This window comes from Mastomys coucha, unplaced genomic scaffold (genome assembly GCF_008632895.1).
Source record: "Mastomys coucha isolate ucsf_1 unplaced genomic scaffold, UCSF_Mcou_1 pScaffold12, whole genome shotgun sequence".
Classification (NCBI taxonomy): domain Eukaryota; kingdom Metazoa; phylum Chordata; class Mammalia; order Rodentia; family Muridae; genus Mastomys; species Mastomys coucha.
This window is the reverse complement of record NW_022196894.1, coordinates 69,959,896-69,977,848: the sequence shown is the minus strand read 5'-3', so window position 1 is coordinate 69,977,848 and position 17,953 is coordinate 69,959,896. Positions and strand designations below refer to the sequence as shown.

Sequence of the window (17,953 nt, the reverse complement as noted above, 5' to 3'; positions counted from 1 at the left end):
TAAAATTGTAATTGCAGAAAAACCCTTGGAATAAAATTTCAAGATTAAGCAAAATTGTATTTATCCATTTCAAAAGTGAGATGGTTCATGGAATCAAGACTCCTGTTGCCACAGCTGACCACCTGAGCTATATACCCAGAGCCCCATAGCAGGAGAGGGCCAGCCCTATCAAGTGCTCACTGTGGTATGCCCATGTGCACACAAAATAAATAAGTAAAAAATGTACAAAGATATATATATATATATATATATTACTTTTAATTAACAAAAATTTAATATAGAATTTTAGAAGGTTTTTGGGTTGTTTGTTTGTTTACCTTAAGATTTTTTAAATCATCTTCTTTAACCTATGATTAGCAATGAAGACAACCTCTAACATACCCTGAGTCAAAGATATTTCTGGAAGTTATTGACATATGAAATGAAAACAATAGAGTTTTATAAGTCAAGAAGTCCACTATGTATTTGAGTACATAATGTGCTGCTTGAGAGTAGTCTTCACTCAAGAATAGACCATAACATGACAATTCACACTAGTTAAAATGAAATGCTTGGCAAACTCAGTCCTTTCCAACTGAAACAGCTATTAAAATGCACACTCAGCATAAGGGCATAATCACTGCCCTCTGACTATCTTTCTATCGCATGGTAACTCCTAAAGGCACAAAGCACAAAAATGTAAAAAATGTACACGTGTCTTGTTAGAAGCTTTCCAAGTTTGAATGGAAGGACCTGAGATTCTGTTTCCCTCCATCTGCTGTATGAACTGAATCAATATTCCTTCCTGATGATACAGAGACACCTCTCAATGAAAGGTTTGTAAGTCTTCACTTTATTTATTTATTTATTTATTTATTCATTCATTCATTTATTTGGTTTTTGGAGACAGGGTTTCTCTGTATAGCCCTGGCTGTCCTGGAACTAACTCCGTAGACCAGGCTGGCCTTGAACTCAGAAATCTGCCTGCCTCTGCCTCCCAAGTCGGTATAGCACATGCCTTTAATCACTGCACTTGGAAGGCACAGGCAGATGGATCCCTGAGTTCGAGGCCAGCTTGGTCTACAGAGTGAATTCCAGGACAGCCAGTGCTATAGTGAGACCTTGTCTCAAAATAAGCAAATAAAAATATAAGCAGCATTTTTTTTTTCCATTTCATTTCACCAGAACCATTTGAACTCCTAGGAGGAACATTTTCATCATCTATGAATATATTTTGCAAACGTATTATTCTATTAGCCAATGTTTATGTCTTTTCACATATAAGAAAACTTGCTTTTTCTTGCCTTCTCATTTTATTTAAATGAAGAAAATTAGATAATTGTGAGTCAACATTATTTTGTGAAGTATCATTTACTAATACTATCAAAAAATAATCAAGTATTAAGAGGAGTCGAAATGTGTCTTTGACATGCATTTTACCTCAAAGTCAGGTTTTTAGAAATGCAGTTAATAAAAAGACTATCTTTGATTAATTAATACAATGATTATTTTTGGAGCCATAGAGTACTCCTCTGGTTTTGCTGCTAAGATCGTGAGCAGCTGTCTGCCTAGTCCTAAGGGAATGTTTCTTCCTCAGGAGAAAACAGCTTAGATGGGAAGCCAATAACCATATGCCGACTGCTCCCTGCTTCGCAGATGACATTGAGAGCCATGTTCTACAATGAGAACCATAAGGGGCAAGGTTCAAAATAATTTTTCTTAAAAGTCAGTGTAATTATCCAAGATCAAAGCACTTCTTAAATATAACTTATATCAAAGATTACACTATCCACTGGTACTGGGAACAATATAAATTGGAGTATAGGAGAACAGATCAATAAGCACTTTCCTAAAACATATCTTAAACTCTACTTACTTGTTTAATTCATCACAAATTAGAGAACATGGCTGGCAAGAAGACCATCTTTGACAGCTGAGTTGAGTCTAAACTGAGACACACAGGAGTTTCCAATAAATTATAAAAACAATAATATCTTCAAGTGTATATGATCTGATTCAGATCTATCGGCTATATGTTATTCCTGCTCTTCAAAAAATAATAACTGAAAAACAATTTAGGAAAATACATCCAATACTAAAGGTTCCTTTCTTTTTCAAAGCCAAAGTTTCTAAACTTCCTGGTACGAATACTAGAAATAATCACTACTCAGCATTTCTGGTTACAACTTTCTGATCCTATAATTATATACAGTAAGTATAACTGCATCACAACTGAGCTTTATTTCATAAAGGGACATGCAATTCTTACTATAGGACAAGCATAAGCCTACAACTATCATTGCTCCTGCTTACCATTGTAATACAAATGACAATGAAACAAGAAATTCCTAAAACTAACCAACCAACCCATGCAATTTAGAGTTACAGTATCTCTAACAAAAATATCAGTCTGCAACAGACCAGAATATTATGATTTCTACATAGAAATGAAGACTTAATGTGCATGCTACATTTTTTTTAAGGTTAAAGGATTGACAAATATTAGAAACCAGGAATTCCAGTTGTTGTTACAGCTGTAAGACTTGGTTGAAACACAAGCAAAACACAGATAAAATGTTTTTAAAGGCATTACCAACAACCCCTCTGTGAGACCCACACTGCCTCAAGACACTTCTGTTAATGTTGTTACTGAGGCCACAGCATCACTGTGAAATTAGATGCAATCTAGGACTTCCTGTCTGAGCCTTAGGGAGTGAGGGTAAGAACAGTTCTTATTATACTCATGGCACCTAATCTAAGGAAACACGTAGAAACACAGAGAGCAACAGAATAATCCAGGAAAACAAAACAAAACAAACTTTAACAGTATTCCCAGGCTTTTTTGTAGCTAATATGGCTGACATCTGCCTTTACCATCAACAGAGTTGATCAATGATGGACTATACAAAAGGATTGATCTGGGCTTTAGAACATAATCAGGAAATGGGACATAAGTAATATTAACTGTAAAAAATAAATGAGTTAAACAGTATGATTTCTACATGTTGATTTGCAGGGTGCTAAAGACTTTTTTTTTCTAAATAATAGTTTCTAAATGTTCCAAACACACAAAAGCCTTTCTCTTTTAAAGTCTTTATTAAATTATTTTATTTATTTACATTGGAAAAGTTGTTCTCCTTCCTGTCCCTCCTCCCTGAGTTCTTTATCCCATCCACCTCCCCTACATCTAAGAAAGTCTTCCTCCACCTACCCACCCATTTCAACCTATCCCCCACCAGCATCTCTCTTCCCTGGAGCATCAAGTTTCCACATGATTAAGTGAATCCTCTCCCACTGAGGTCATGAAAGGCAGTCCTCTGCTACACATGTGCCTAGGGCCATGAACCAGTCCATGTATGTTTCTTGGCTTTTGGCTTAGTCTCTGGGAGCGCTGAGGGGTCCTTGTTAGTTAACACTGCTGTTCTTCCTATGGGGTTGAAGTCCCACTCAGCTCCTTCAATCCTTCCTCTAACTCTTCCATATTAGTCCCTGACCTCAGTCCAATGGTTGGCTCTTTCAGTCAGTTGCTTGTAGAGCCCCTAAGAAGAAAGCCATGCCAGACTCCTGTCTGCACACACAATATGGCCCCAGCAATAGTGTCAGGATCCGTCATGTATGCATGGGATGGATCCCTAGTTGAGCCAGCCACAGGGTGACCTTTCTTTCAGTCTCTGCTCCATTTTGTCCTGCATTTCCTTTAGACAGGAGATGCCCAAAATTTTGCTAGAGAACTTCTACAGCTGATAAACAACTTCAGCAAAGTGGCTGGATATAAAATTAACTCAAATGAATCTTCCTTTATGCTACATGGGCTGAGAAAGAAACCAGGGAAACAACACCCTTCACAAAGTCACAAATGAGTGAAAGATCTGTCTTCAAGTCTCTGAAGAAAGAAATCCAAGATGACCCCAGAAGACATTAAGAAGATCTCCCATGTTCATGGATTGGTAGGATTAACAGTAAAAATGGCCATCTTATTAAAAGCAATCTACAGATTCAATGCAATTCCCATCAAAATTCCAACTCAATTCTTTACAGAGATAGAAAGAGCAAGTCTCAACTTCATGTGGAAAAACAAAAACAAAAACAAAAACAAAAAAAACCCAGGATAGCAAAAACAATTCTCAACAATAAAAGAATTTCTGTAGTAATCACCATCCCTGACCTCAAGCTCTACTACAGAGCAATAGTGATAAAAAAAAACAAAAAACAAAAAACACAAAACTGCCTGGTATTGGGAGAGACAAGTAGGTAGATCAATGGAATAAAATTGAAGAGCCAGAAATAAATGTACACACATGTGGACACTTGATCTTTGACAATGAAGCGAAAACCATGTAGTGGAAAAAGAAAGCATCTTCAACAAATGGTGCTGGTCTAACTGACAGTATGCATGCGGCAAAAATTATCTTTAATGAGGACACATATAGCAAACTGCCATTAATACCTTACTAAACTTGAGAAGTATAAAATATTTATACATTTCTCTCTTTATTCTAAATATTCTTAGAACATTTTTTAAAAATTTCTATTACATTCAGTAAATTATAATATTCATTTTTATTTTGAGCACAAGGGTAAAATCTGTGAATTTTGCTTATGGAACTCTGAATTTGGTTTTGATTTCCATGAACATATTTACCGAAACTCTCGAGGTGATGGTATATCTAACTTAGATAGAAAACTTAATGGAAAACAAATATTATCTTTAAAATGCATGCACAGAAGCCAATCAAAAAACGAGGCTTTCTAAAAGCCAATTTATGCAGGGTGTCCTACCAACCAGAGTGAACCTGGATGTGTTTTGAAAAGGAAGCTCTAGCTGGGACAGGTTGATCAAATCAGGTATCTAATGACCTCCTAAATACAGAAATGAACAAAAATGGAGAGCAGAGGAGAATGCAGCAGGAAGCATGGATTGGCCTTGCTATTTCTCTTAGCGCATACTTCACTGCCTTTGGTTTTCCTTCTGCCATTCAGTGTTTCGTTTGGTTTTGGGTTTGTTTGTTTGTATATTTGTTTGTTTTGGGGCCTCGTTTTTTTTGTTTGGTTTGTTGGTTTTTCTTTAACACAATTACATCTTCTCTACTAGCTTTTCTGATCCTCTGCATTTATTTTTGGATTTTACCTACCTTAATATTACCTCAATAAAGAATAATTATTCTATAAAAAATATGATAAAAATTACAGAAGTACGAAGGATGATAACTGTCAAAACATGTAAACATGTTTATAAACAGGATGACATGTAAATGTTTTTATTATATTCTGTTTAAAGTCGAGTTTAAAACAAAACATTGTGATCAAAGCTTCCATGCCTCTTATGAATTTAGTTCTGAGACCTTCACTTTGAGTCAAGTTAATAAGAAAAGAATAATAAAGTTTATTGTTTATTAATGTAAACAAGTAACAGATTTCATGTAACCACTTTTAGAGTTTGAAATGGGTATATGGCAAGGTCTGTAACCCCAGCTTGGAGGAGGTTGAGGCAGGACACTTGAAAGCTGAAGGTCAGCATTCAGTACACAGCAAAACCGTGACTCAAAACAAAATGAAGAACAAGATATATTAATGTGAATGTCAAGTTCTGACATAGTGGTTATTTTTATATGATTTACTTATATTTTCTATTTTCCCTTAATGTCAGTTATGTTGGGCGATCTGTCATAATGTGAGTACCATAAACCTTAGTGTGGGATTGGTTCCAAACCATTTACTTTATTTGGAGCTGATTCTAAGTTAGCTCCAAAGGGAATGCTTTAGATACCTTCTGAATTGGGGGTAGGAAGTCAGAAAAGTCAGATTGAAATCTAACACAATGAAGATCTGTAGCACAAAGATAGCAATTTAATCATTCACCAAATCCCTCTTGGGATAATTTCAAAAGTGCTAGAAATAAGCAGGGAGTAAGTGAAGGCATCAGAATGCCATACACCTGCTTCTTCCCAAGCTCTGCTGCCTCTCAAGGTAGGAAGCATCCAAATAGAACGTCTGGCATGGCATGCTATTTTATTTACAAATTCTTACTCATTCAACACAGCTAGAACAAACAATGGAGGGTGTCTTAGGGTTTTACTGCTGTGAACAGACACCATGACCGAGGCAACTCTTATAAGGACAACATTTAACTGGGGCTGGCCTACAGGTTCAGAGATTCAGTCCATTATCATCAAGGTGGGAGCATGGCAGTGTCCAGGCGGGCATGGCACTGGAGGGGCTGAGTTTTACATATTCATCCAAAAGAAGCCACGAGCAGACTGGAGAAGGTGGGCTTCCAGGGAGCTAGAATCCCAATCCCAAGGTGGCTCACCTACTCCAAGTGGCTCACCTACAACAAGGCCACACCTCCAAAGAGTGCCACTCCCTTGGCTAGGCATACTCAAACCACCACACTCCATTCCCTGGCTCCGATAGGTTTATTCAAACGTGAGTCTACGGCTGCCATACCTAGCCAAAGCATAATAAAAAAAAAAAGTACATTTACTCCAACTTCGAAGTCCCTATAGTCTAGTCTCAAACTATGTCCAAAGTTCAAACTCACTTCTGAGACTCATTGCACAAAGGAGAATACAAGGGCCTCAGTTGAAAAGAAAAAAAAAAAAAAACTCAACAGAAAACCAGTCCTTTATCTCTGTGTAATGCAACTCATGCTGAATACCCATATAGGATGAGGAAAACTGACACAAGAGGCTTTAGCCACACAACTAGACTATCCTCTGGCAAAGCCTGTAACACGTGCATCATTTCTGAAGGCCGCTGCCAACACACATGATCCCAGCATGCAATTTCCCCTGGAAAACGCAGCTCACGTTACTTACTAGCTACCTCCAGCGATGCGTTGTGGCTCACAGCCTCTCCAAGGTAATTCCTTGCTACACAGATGTAGACCCCTTCGTCGGGCCTACTCTTCCGTCCGTGGACTATGCGTAAGAAAAATAAAGATCCACTTGGCAGCAGCATCCGGTGTGAGCGAGGGTCATCTTTGTCCGTCTCCACTCTTTCCCCGCCTTTGTACCATTCTATAGTCGGGGTGGGGCGGCCTTCGGCTTTACAGTTCAGAGTGGCAGGTTCTCCTTTGGAGACGATCAGGTCTGAAGGGTGCTCAACAATGCGCGGTGGAAAATCTTCCTGACGAAGACGGGAGCCTGCAGAAGAGCGGAACAAGCATTTGATATTTCCTCTGAAAACGGTTAAAGGTCTCACTTCAGAAGCCCAGATTTAATGCTATTTAAATATTGCCTGGAATGGAGATGTCCTTCCTAACCTTGGTTTTAAATACTCTCAGAGTCCACCTTGTCCACGGATGACATTTCTAAATGCTTTTTGACTCTGAACTTACAAAGTTCTCTTGCTTAACTCTGCCAGTACAAGTGCTGTATGCTGAGCCTTGCAGAAACCATGGCAATGTCTTTTAAAACCTGGAAGGGTATGTATGATGTCCAGTCGCAGTTGCCAACTGGATATAATCAAGACTTACCCAAGAAGGGAGGCTCAGTACTGAACTGTACATTAAGTTGGCCCATTGGGCAGATTTGTGGGGAGTTTATCTTGATTACATGAATGAGGTGGGAAGAGCTGCCCATTGCTGGTGGCACTGCTTCCTGGATCTGAGATTTTAGATTCTGTAAGAATGGGAAATATTGCAATTTGATGCCCCGCTCTTTTCGGAAGAGAAATGGAAGAGGAGTGGATGGATCTTGTGTGGAGGTGTTGCAAACAGGAGGAGAGCAGGGAGTGAAAACTGTGTTTAGAATGTAATATATGAGAGAAGAGTTTTTAAAAAGAGAGAACAGGAAAAGTGAGCTGAAGACAGTATATATATATACATTAGCCCATGGCTTTCTGTTATCGTCTATGGATGTGACATGACTACCCTGCTGCAACTTCCTGTATGCTTTCTTCTCGGCCTTGATGGACTATAACCTGGAACTGTGAGGTAAATAAAGCCCTTTGTCCCTTTGTCATTACTGTTTGTTACAGCAATGAGAAAAGAAAGCTAAAGCATTGCCTGTCTTTACAGAAGAGAAACACCTGCTAAAGAGGTCCTTGAATATTGCTGGCAATGGCATGCATTCCCAGAATCCCCCCTTTAACCAGCACAATGACTGTCCAATAAATGTTTTCTGTATACCAGAGCACATTTATTCTATCCAAATAAAAAGAACTCTTTTTGAGGGGTGTCATTTTCTTTTAAATCAATATACAAAGTATTATATAGTGTCATAACTTTTTTAAAAGTAAAGGGTGAGTTGTTTTAAAAGATTGATTTTTACTTTATGCAGAGGAGTGTTCGCAAGCATGCATGTATGTGCACCATGTGTGTGCCCGTGCCTCGTGCTCACAGTGGCCAGAAGAAGGAAGTAGATCTCCTGGAAGAAGAGTGACAGACGGTTGTGAACTGCCATGTGGGTGCTAAGAACCAAACCCATGTCCTCTGCTAGAGCAGCAAGTGCTCTGAACATCTCTCCAGCCACAAAAAGTACGCTTCCGCTATAAAAAGAACACTTACTATAGACTCAGAATGTATCAAATTATAAAGGACTATATACATCTGTGTATATATACATATATGTGTATATATGTATTTTCAAGGGAAATTTAAAAGAATATTGAGTTTAAATACTAGCAAAGGAAAAGAGAGATTACTGGGTGTATGCTGCCTTATGGGCTTCAGAGACCATTTTATCACGGTAGTTTTTAAATGTATATATCATTTAAATACACCCTGTGGTTATTCTTTATTTATCTGCAATAAAATTAAACATCAAAAACAGGGACCGTGTTTGTGGTTGTATAAAGGAGAATGTAGGCTCTGGTGCTTGGTCCCCAGCTGGTGATGCTGTGTGGAGAGGTTTCCAGAGCACCATAAGGAAATATGTCACTGGAGATTCCATGCCCTTGGCTGTTTTTCATATGCTCTATCTTCTTCAAGCTTGCCAATTAAAGATATGGTCTGCATGCCCCTGTCACCCGGCATGCAGTTTGCTGCTGTGGCATCCTCACCATGATGGACCCCATCTTTACACCCCTACCATCCTAACCCAGCTGTTACTCCCTTCTACAGAGCTTCAGGAAAGCCCCTTTCTTAGTCCACTGAGATGTAGTCAGAAGGCTTTGAACTCATTTGCTCTCGAGACCATTTTTTTCCCCAGCCCGGCACTCTACTCAGCTTGCTCACGCCTTCCTCTCCATTCTGTTAGCTCCACAACCACACTGTGTTTCCTTCTGCCCCAGCAAATGCCTGCCACAGACATGGCTTCCAGATAAGCCACACTCCTCAATGCCCAGGCTTCTTTCAGGTCGCTACTCTCCCAAGCTTTTCCCACCAAGTTAAGTTCCCTTCTGTAAACCTAAACAGCACTTTATAAACATCCTCACTAAGAGTCATCAGAGTCATCAGTGGATTCTATTTATCTAATAGGCCCGCCCAATGTTTTGCTCCCTCTGACACGTATGTGAGGCCTGCGGGCTTTCTCAGCAACTCAACAGATGTCCGCTGCTGAGGGCAAACTTCTGAGCATGCTACAGTATTCCACAAACGTGAGGAGAAACGTTGAGAAAAATGAAATGGCTACAAGGAAAGATCTAACTGAGGAGAGGCAGCTGAAGGAATCACAGACTCTGGATTGGGGTACAGTAACAGACATCTGACCCCAGCACTTGGAGGCAGGAGGGCCGATGGTTCAAGTTCCTTCTTGGCTATCTTGTTAGTTTGAGGCCAAAGTGGACTACAGTAAACCTCATTTCCAAACAAACAAACAAACAAACCAACCAACCATGCAGGAACTGTTTAGGAAAAGTATAAGGCTTTGCCTTATAAAATAATCAGTGTGAACTGTATTCTGCCATAGTAGACTCTATATGGCATATGACGCTGACTTGTATGTACGTTATTGACAAGTACTATAATGCAGAGTCTTTCCTAGGGAAACAACTACATGAAAAATTAACAATCTCAGTGACTAAGAGTTTCATAACCTGAGGCTGAGGAGATGGCTTGGTTCATAAAGAGCTTACAGTGTAAGCATGAATGTCTGAGCTTGCATCCACAGCACACAGGTAAGATCCAGGCATAGGGGACACATATCCAGAATGGGGTACAGCATAGCAGTCAGACAGACGGAGAAAGGGCTTTATCGGTCAGCCCGTCTACCCAACATGCTAAAACCTGGAAGAGTGGTATGGGAAAGTAGGCAACATAAGCTTCTGGCTTTCCCAGGCACAGGCATGGGAACTTGCATTTGCACGTACACAGAGACCTGGTGGGGTCGACAGAGGCAGAGGCAGACAGAGACAGATGGAGAGAGAAGAGCTCCAACATCAGATCAGAGAATCAGCATTAGTTTAGAACATGGTACCCAGCATGCTATACATTCTTTAAATGGTGGCAGACACGAAAAGGGGGGAGAAATAAGCCAACAAGATGAAAGGAAAGAATTTAGAAACCCTCCCAATTCTTCCAAGGGCTCTACTAAAGAAAATGGAATCCAGGTTGGCTTTCAGGTTACTGGTAATTAGCCGTGCTGTGGACCTTAGCGTATCATTAGGCTTTAGAATGGCTGTAATTATGACAGACAGAAACTGATGATAATCTGCTAATGGGGGTGGTGCACACTTAACGAGATTTTAAATTATGAAAGTCCACTTGAGATAGGAAATAAGGTTGCAAAGGCAGCTAGGAGAACATAAAGGAACGCCCCGAAGACAACACCAGCCATGGAGGGAAAGGTCTGCAGCCTCTACACTTGACAAAGGTCCCTATAAATGAGCCATAAAGGAAAGGCAGGCAAGGAATTCGCTCAGGGCACAGCTACTGGGCCACACAGCATCCTTCAGGGATCTACTGCTAGGTTAGGTGAGAGTGGGCATTGTCAGAAATTGAGGAGCACAAACCTCCTCAAATGAAAAAATGAAAAAAATGAATGATGGAAAGTTGAAAAGAGGGAGGGGGTGGGGAGTGAGAAGACAGACTAAGCTTTGACCATCGATCAGAGTTCTGCAAAGTTGAAATGTGAGTATGTGTGAGTGAGTATGAGTATGAGAGCGTGTGTGTGTGTGTGTGTGTGTGTGTGTGTGTGTGTTCAAACTTGGGCGTCCTCTACAGCACAGCATTTACTGAGATGAGATCTCTTATGGAACCTGCAGTTCACAGATTGACTACACTGTCTTGCCCAGTGAGTTCCGGGGACACTGCTGTCATTTCCCCATAGTGATGGGGTCATAGACCTGCGCTTCCGCACCAGGCTTTTTCTTTTTTTCTTTTCTTTTCTTTTTTTTTTTTTTAATGTTCATGTTGAACATCAAATACAGGTCTTCGTGTTCCCACTGGAACCCATGCTCGCCACTGAGCCAACTCCTCAGCTGGAAAAATCATGAAAAACAAAAGCTTTTAAACTAAGGACTATTATTCAGCTTTACGGAACTTGGTTGGGTAAAGTTAACACAAGCAGACTAAATTGGGAGATTAGATACCTTATGTTTGAACCTTCAAATTACGACTCTTTGAACCTGTACTTAGACAGGGACAGAAAGGACAACAGGGACACACTGGAGATGGTGAGTTAAGCAATCAACAGAGGCTCCTCACTGGCAATGTGGAGGATGGTGAAGGAGGACGCGCATGAGGCAGGAGAGGCAGAGTAGAGAGACACAGAATCCACTGTCGCACTGGTAGCTGGAGTATAGTTTCAGTGAACACGGAGATAAAACAAACATGAGAGGGGAAGAAAAGGTTGGGTGAAACCCTAAATTTTTGGTTGTTTTAGAAAAGCCAGAGAGATGATGAGTTGGTAGCGGTGTCTCCAACTTTAACCTGAGAATCGACATCTCAGCTAGAGCCGTGGACTAGGAAAGAGCTGGGGCAAGAATCCTGGGAAAGAGTAAAAGTGTCTGGGGGGAAGGTGTAGAGGAAGTCACGGCCAATTGCCGAACCTGGAGACGGCCCAGACTCCACTCCAGCGCACTGATGCCGAGGAGGGTCTCCTTCTGAACCTCACTTCCCCCTGGCTGGGCCACAGCCAGCGGGACATCGGGGAATAGAGAACTCAGACCCAAGATTTCACCACCATGTTTGTACAGCAGCATTCAGTAAAAGCTCCAGCCATAAAAACGCTTTGTATAATATGAATGACTAATTCTAAAATTCTCTAGGGAACACACTTTCCCCACATTGTTAATAACATCTCTCATATTAAAGGAAAAATAGCTGAGGTTCTCAGAGTCTAGTCTTACTGATGTTCATTCCGATCTGCCAGAAAAATGCATGGGATACGCACCATTTCCAAAGCTTATTTAGATATTGAAATCTTTCCTTTTCTTTTAAACAGGGGGTTTTACTGAATTTTTTATCTCATGAATACATTTGAATAGAAAAATGTACACAATTAAGTATACAGTAATTGGAAGAGAATAAAAAAGGTGATCGGACAAGCAGTTCTTCAACTGAAACAGAACCAAGGACTTTGGAAGTCACAACAAAACGTGGAAATGTCTTGATTCTTTATAATGTAGGATATTCAGAAAAGGGACTTTGCAATATCAGACTTATATACTTATTGAGTTACCCTAGGCAATGGAAAACATGAACACGCATCATCGTCTTCATTAAAACTATAATAAAAGATTTTCTGTGATCAAATATAAGCAGGAAGGAATGGGACTGAGAATAATCTAGGTTGGTTATCTCCCATCTGTTGTTATAACAGCTTCTTTCTGGCGTGGTATTGTTAAATGTGATGTCAACACGCTGTCCTGAGGCTCACAAGTCATTCAATTGGGAAGTGGCAGTACTAGATTTTAGTCCCAGGCAAATGCAAAAACTCTTGCTGTTTCAAAACAGTCCATACATAAATATGGGCTGTCCCATGAGTTTTCAACACTGAAATCATCCATTTTGATATCTTACTGCTAAGATGTCAGTGACAAAAATATCCACAAGCTGTCAAGTCTGATGGCCTTTGTTTTTCTTTCTCCATTAAAAAAAAAAAGAGAGTACTTACCAGTAAATCGAATCAACCCAACAAAGACCTCATACTCAATGTTTTCCTTGACCTCTAAGCATCCTTACCTTGTTAGTTATCAGGTTGCTGAGAGTTTCAGCTTGCAAACACCTACGTGTATAATTGAAGCTATTTCCATAGCTGAGGAGTGTGGTGGTATGCATGCCATCCCAGCATTCAGAGCGAGGGCTGAGGAAGGAAGACCAGTTCTTCCAGGACAGCCTGGGCTACCCTGTGACAACCTCATGTAAGAGATGATTACTGAGCTGGGGAGAGAGCCCAGGGGTTAAAGTGCTTATGTCAGAAACATGGAGGCCTGAGTTCAAATCATCAGGAGTAAGTAAAGTCAGGTAGAGAAGCACACATCTGTAATGTCAGTGTTCCTACAGAGAGATGCAAGTGAGGAGACAGGGTCCTTATCTGAAAGCTCACTGGTATGCAGTCAGGCACTGCATGATCAGAGGAAAATCAAGGAGAAGCTGTCTCATGGTGGAAGGCAAGGACCAACGCCAAGTGTGACCTCTGACCCATCATGGCACGGGAAGACCTTCTAGACTGTTCTACAATCATAATATGTCCTCAAGTCACCTGCCAACCACCAGTGTAGTTACGATGACTTGTGCATGCTTTATATAAAAAGATAGAAGGTGTATAGAATAGTTGGCAAAACCCACACTCTGTATAGAAACTTAATAGTTATTAAGAAGGCAAAGTAAAGAGGACACACGGAATGACACATTAACAAGAAATTGAGATGACCCTATTGTTCCTGTACAAGCGCCAGGGCGACACTGGCCTTTAAGAAGGTCTTAGGATGTTACTATCCACCGCTCTCAAGAACATCGGTGGCTCCCTGGGGATGTAACACCACTGAATTCAGCAAGATCAGCAACACAGAAAAGAGCCGGGCAGAATTCCTTCAAGAACGGCCCAGTTGGAAGATAAAATATAAACAAGAGTGACTGAAATATCTAAATATTTACACAACCACAGCTGGAAAGAGACATACACGTAAGTGCTAAGTATTTCAGGGAAATACATCAAAGTCACATGAGATTTACGATGAGGAACCGAAGCTCCTCGCTGGATGGAAACGTTCCCCCCACCTACTGAGACATTACTTAGAGAAACACAAACGAGTAACCACTCCAGAGACATTGGTTGTACTAATATTCTAGTCAGGCTTGTACATAATTTTATGGTTTTTCTCTCTTTTTTTCATAAGCCTTTATTTATAGTTTCAAGCCTGTTTCTCAGTAGACTGAATGAAAACCAGGATTTTATGAAGTTCTTGCTTCCATCCAAATTTCTCCTTAATATTTTTGATTGGTAAAATCAGGAAGCTTGTAGTGATTAAATTCTCTTGCTGAAGCATATCAAAGAACAAAAATGCATTAAGTAATTGAGAGACCAACAATGGATATTAATAGAAAAGTTGGTAACTTTTGTCCAAGGCTTGGCCCTTGCTATTGCCTTGACAACATGCAACATCTGTAAAACTTTTTATATTTTTGGAGAAATCTCACTACTTATGTTTTGTGGGGTGTTTAGTTTTGGGGGACTTTGGAGGGGGATGGTTTTTTGTTTTTGCCTAAGCTTTGACTATACTTTAAGGAAAATTATCTCTAATTACAAGCACACACACCTTCATCCCAAATCCAATAATTTTCCTGTCAGAGGTTCTTCCTACCAGGAGACGTTTGCTCAAATAAGAACGCACCGCCCCGCGAACGCACCGCTCACTCACCGCTCACTAACTACAGGCCGCAGAAGAAAAGGCATTCAGAGTTTGGAACTAGACTTGCCCATGCCCTATGGTCTTGTCTCAGAAAACATGCAAATAACTGAACCAATGAACTGAAGACTATCCTCTAAGGAAGGAGTCACCCCCATCCAAATTCCACTCAATGTTGTGGAAATATACACAAAGGCAGAACCTGAGCTATGAAACAAAAGTTCACCCAGGGAATATAAGGGATGTTTCAAAGGAATCACAGGATAGAGAGGACAGGGCATTTTCTCCATTTCCTCCATTTTCCTTTGGTTACAAGCTTTCAAAAGATCACTTAGAAAGATTAAAAAAGAAAGAAACACTTGTAACCAAAGTTTATAATAATCCCCAGAATGAGCTGAGTGCCCCGGCAGAGCTATTGCCTATAATGATCATCGAAGCAGAGACAAAATGAAATTCCAGGAAAGAATACATACTGTTTGGGTGGTATCCCTCTATCATCAAAACCAAGTGGTTATTTCCCTGGAGGTGGGAAAAGAGACTGACACTTCAAGTCGAATTTTAGAAATAATTCTGAGCCCCTCACGCCGCAGCACTTTTAATAACACAGACAGTGAAGAGATGCCAAGGGTTTACTCACTGTGGGCTCAGCCTCAACTGGGACCTCACCCTGGCAGTGGCTACAGAGACGTGGAGGTGGAGGTTTGTTCAGAATTCCTTCTTTTTATATTATCCCTTTATCAAAAATGTCTACTAAAAGTGCCAATAGTAAGAGGTTTGCTTCTGCAAGATGTTAAACAGTATTGTGTGCCCATCTTAAAGGCCCAGATATGTTTGTTGTCTCATCCATCAAGCTGCCCGTTCACCATTTGCTTCCATAGAACTATGAAAAAAAGTCACTGGTGTCAGCGTGACATGCATGAAAACAGACAGAAAATATTTGCAAGGATGACATTGAAGCCAGAGGCAGTGGCCATCATCCCAATGATGAGGCGGTAAAGGAAAATGCATATTGAATTTGAGGCTAGACACAACCACAGGGTGAGATCTATTCTCATAGAGTACCAAAATAAATTGATTCAAGAATATGAGCCATTTAATTAAGAAAACTAATAGTAAAAGGAAATTAGAATTGGGAGAGAATAGCTTAAAGTAAAACTTGTGAACTACCCTATGTGTACAGAAAGTAACTGAACCAGAGACCGCGGTTTAAGTCTTGTACTGGTTAGCAACTTAGACTTGGATAAATTGTTTAGCTGGTTTTTTCATTTATAGAAAGAAGACAAGATAGTATCTATATTTATTCATTATCATTGTGCCAGATGTGAAAAAAAAAAACCTATTACATAAACACATGGGCTTGAAATTCTGCAAGCTGCACGAGCAGCCCTATCTGATTTCATCATCTTCCTTCCCCCATCTTTCCGATACAGCAGTACTCTTACTAACTCCAGGAGCATCTCTTCCTCCAGTTTTAGAAGAAAGATTGTAGAAGTAGCTTAGTCCCCAGTTTCAGTTTATACTCAAACTCCAAATAAATTTTAATTTGGACAGTTCTCGGAAGATACTGGGACAATTTCTATAAAACATCACTGCAAACAAAAGAAGACAGACGAAAAGGGACTAGGGGAATAACTTAATTAGTAAAATGCTTATTGTACAGGCATGAGCATCTGTGTTCTGATCCTCAACACTGAAGAAACAGCAGTCCATGAGGAAGGTCCTGTAATCCCAATGCTAAGATAAGGCAGGGCAGAGACAGGAGGATGCCAGCCCTCCACGGCCAGCCAGTCTAGACCAAACTAGTGACCAAAGAGGGGATACCACCTGACAGCAACCTCTTGTCTCGAAATGCATAGGCATGGGTGAGCACACCTGCCCATATGTATGGGCAAACATGTATATGTACACATCATACATGTAAACTCGATAATTTAGAGAAGCACTTAGTACAGCTAACTCAGTTTTACTGAGAAGCATAACATGCTAGCCAGCCGAGGTCACCTATAGTAAAGCATTTCTCTTCTGTGGGGGAAATATTCCAAGTGGACACACAGAGCGCTCAAATGCATTACTTCCAAACAGAGATATTAGTATGGCTTTTAAAATGCTACTGGGCAGGTAGTCATCATGTCTTTCATTTTCCTTTCATAACATATACAAAAACTTGTGGACCACCAGAGGAGAGAGTAAGTCTGTATATTACAGTGAATGCTAATATTCAAGATATGCAGATCTCAAGCTATAATATAAAGCATATCCCAAAATTTTATGGCCTGTTTTGGTTGTTAAGACAACTAGACCTTTGTAATTTTTCTGAGAATGGATTCTGAAAATATTTGCCATTGAGAAAAACAGTATATGGGTGGTCCTTTGAATTTTTTTAGTTGCAATGAAAATATAGTTAGTAATCATCTTGGATGGTCCACATATTAGGCAAGAACCATGGTATTGCAATCAATGTAAATTCTGAGTTCATTTATTTACATAAAATATGGAAATAGCAGATGGTGATGTACTGTCAGATTTTGTCATCAAAGTGGCCAATCAGGGACACTTACACATGTATAAATAAACCTTGTCTAACAAAGTGCTTCTGTCCTCATTTTATAAAACTTCTGGAAAAAATAGTCCGAGAAAATCTTACTCATGTGTACAAAAGATGCCGTAAATTAAAAATATCCTTAAGATTGAAAATACATACCATAATTTAACTCTATTAAAGGTTTCAACAATATCATGTAAAGTTAAACTAGCTAATCCTTTCTAAAGGGTTGCATTACATTTTCACAGTCTAGGTAGAGTATAGAAATAGTTTTCTAACAGTCCAAAACCTAAAATCAATTAATGGAGTACAAGGCAAGCTTTTAATTTTACTTTTGGAAGGAGTCATTCATAGTGGTCATATGTATTAAAAACAAAACAAAACAAAACAAATAAACCTTGAGTTTTAGATGAGAGGTTAATGTCTTCAAAATAAGTATAAAATTACTGTTTTAAGGATAATTGTCCAAAGACAATCACTCTTCTAAAAAACAAAATTCTTAAAATACCCTTTTAAAGGCTTACTGAGGAATTCCTGTAAGAATGTTGTCAATTCCACTCTGCAAAACTCAGTAATTTTGACATGAACAAGTATTTCTGAAGCAAATCTTTTGGCACATTAGTAAACTAATTGTATACTTTCCTTTCTTACCTCTTCTAAAGTGTGAAGTTCATTTTTGAGTCCCTAAGCAAGATACCA

The 17,953-nt window shown here is 39.7% G+C and overlaps 1 protein-coding gene across 10 annotated transcripts in view; it reads right to left on the bottom strand.

The window, feature by feature from the left end:
• Window positions 1-17,953, bottom strand: part of Robo1 (roundabout guidance receptor 1) — a 1,018,630-nt gene that overhangs the window by 300,479 nt on the left and 700,198 nt on the right. For all 10 annotated transcript variants that reach the window (XM_031364239.1, XM_031364236.1, XM_031364243.1 and 7 more), the window contains one exon: window positions 6,798-7,124. In XM_031364239.1, coding sequence (XP_031220099.1) covers window positions 6,798-7,124 — 327 coding nt within the window. The remainder of the gene's footprint in view (window positions 1-6,797; window positions 7,125-17,953) is intronic.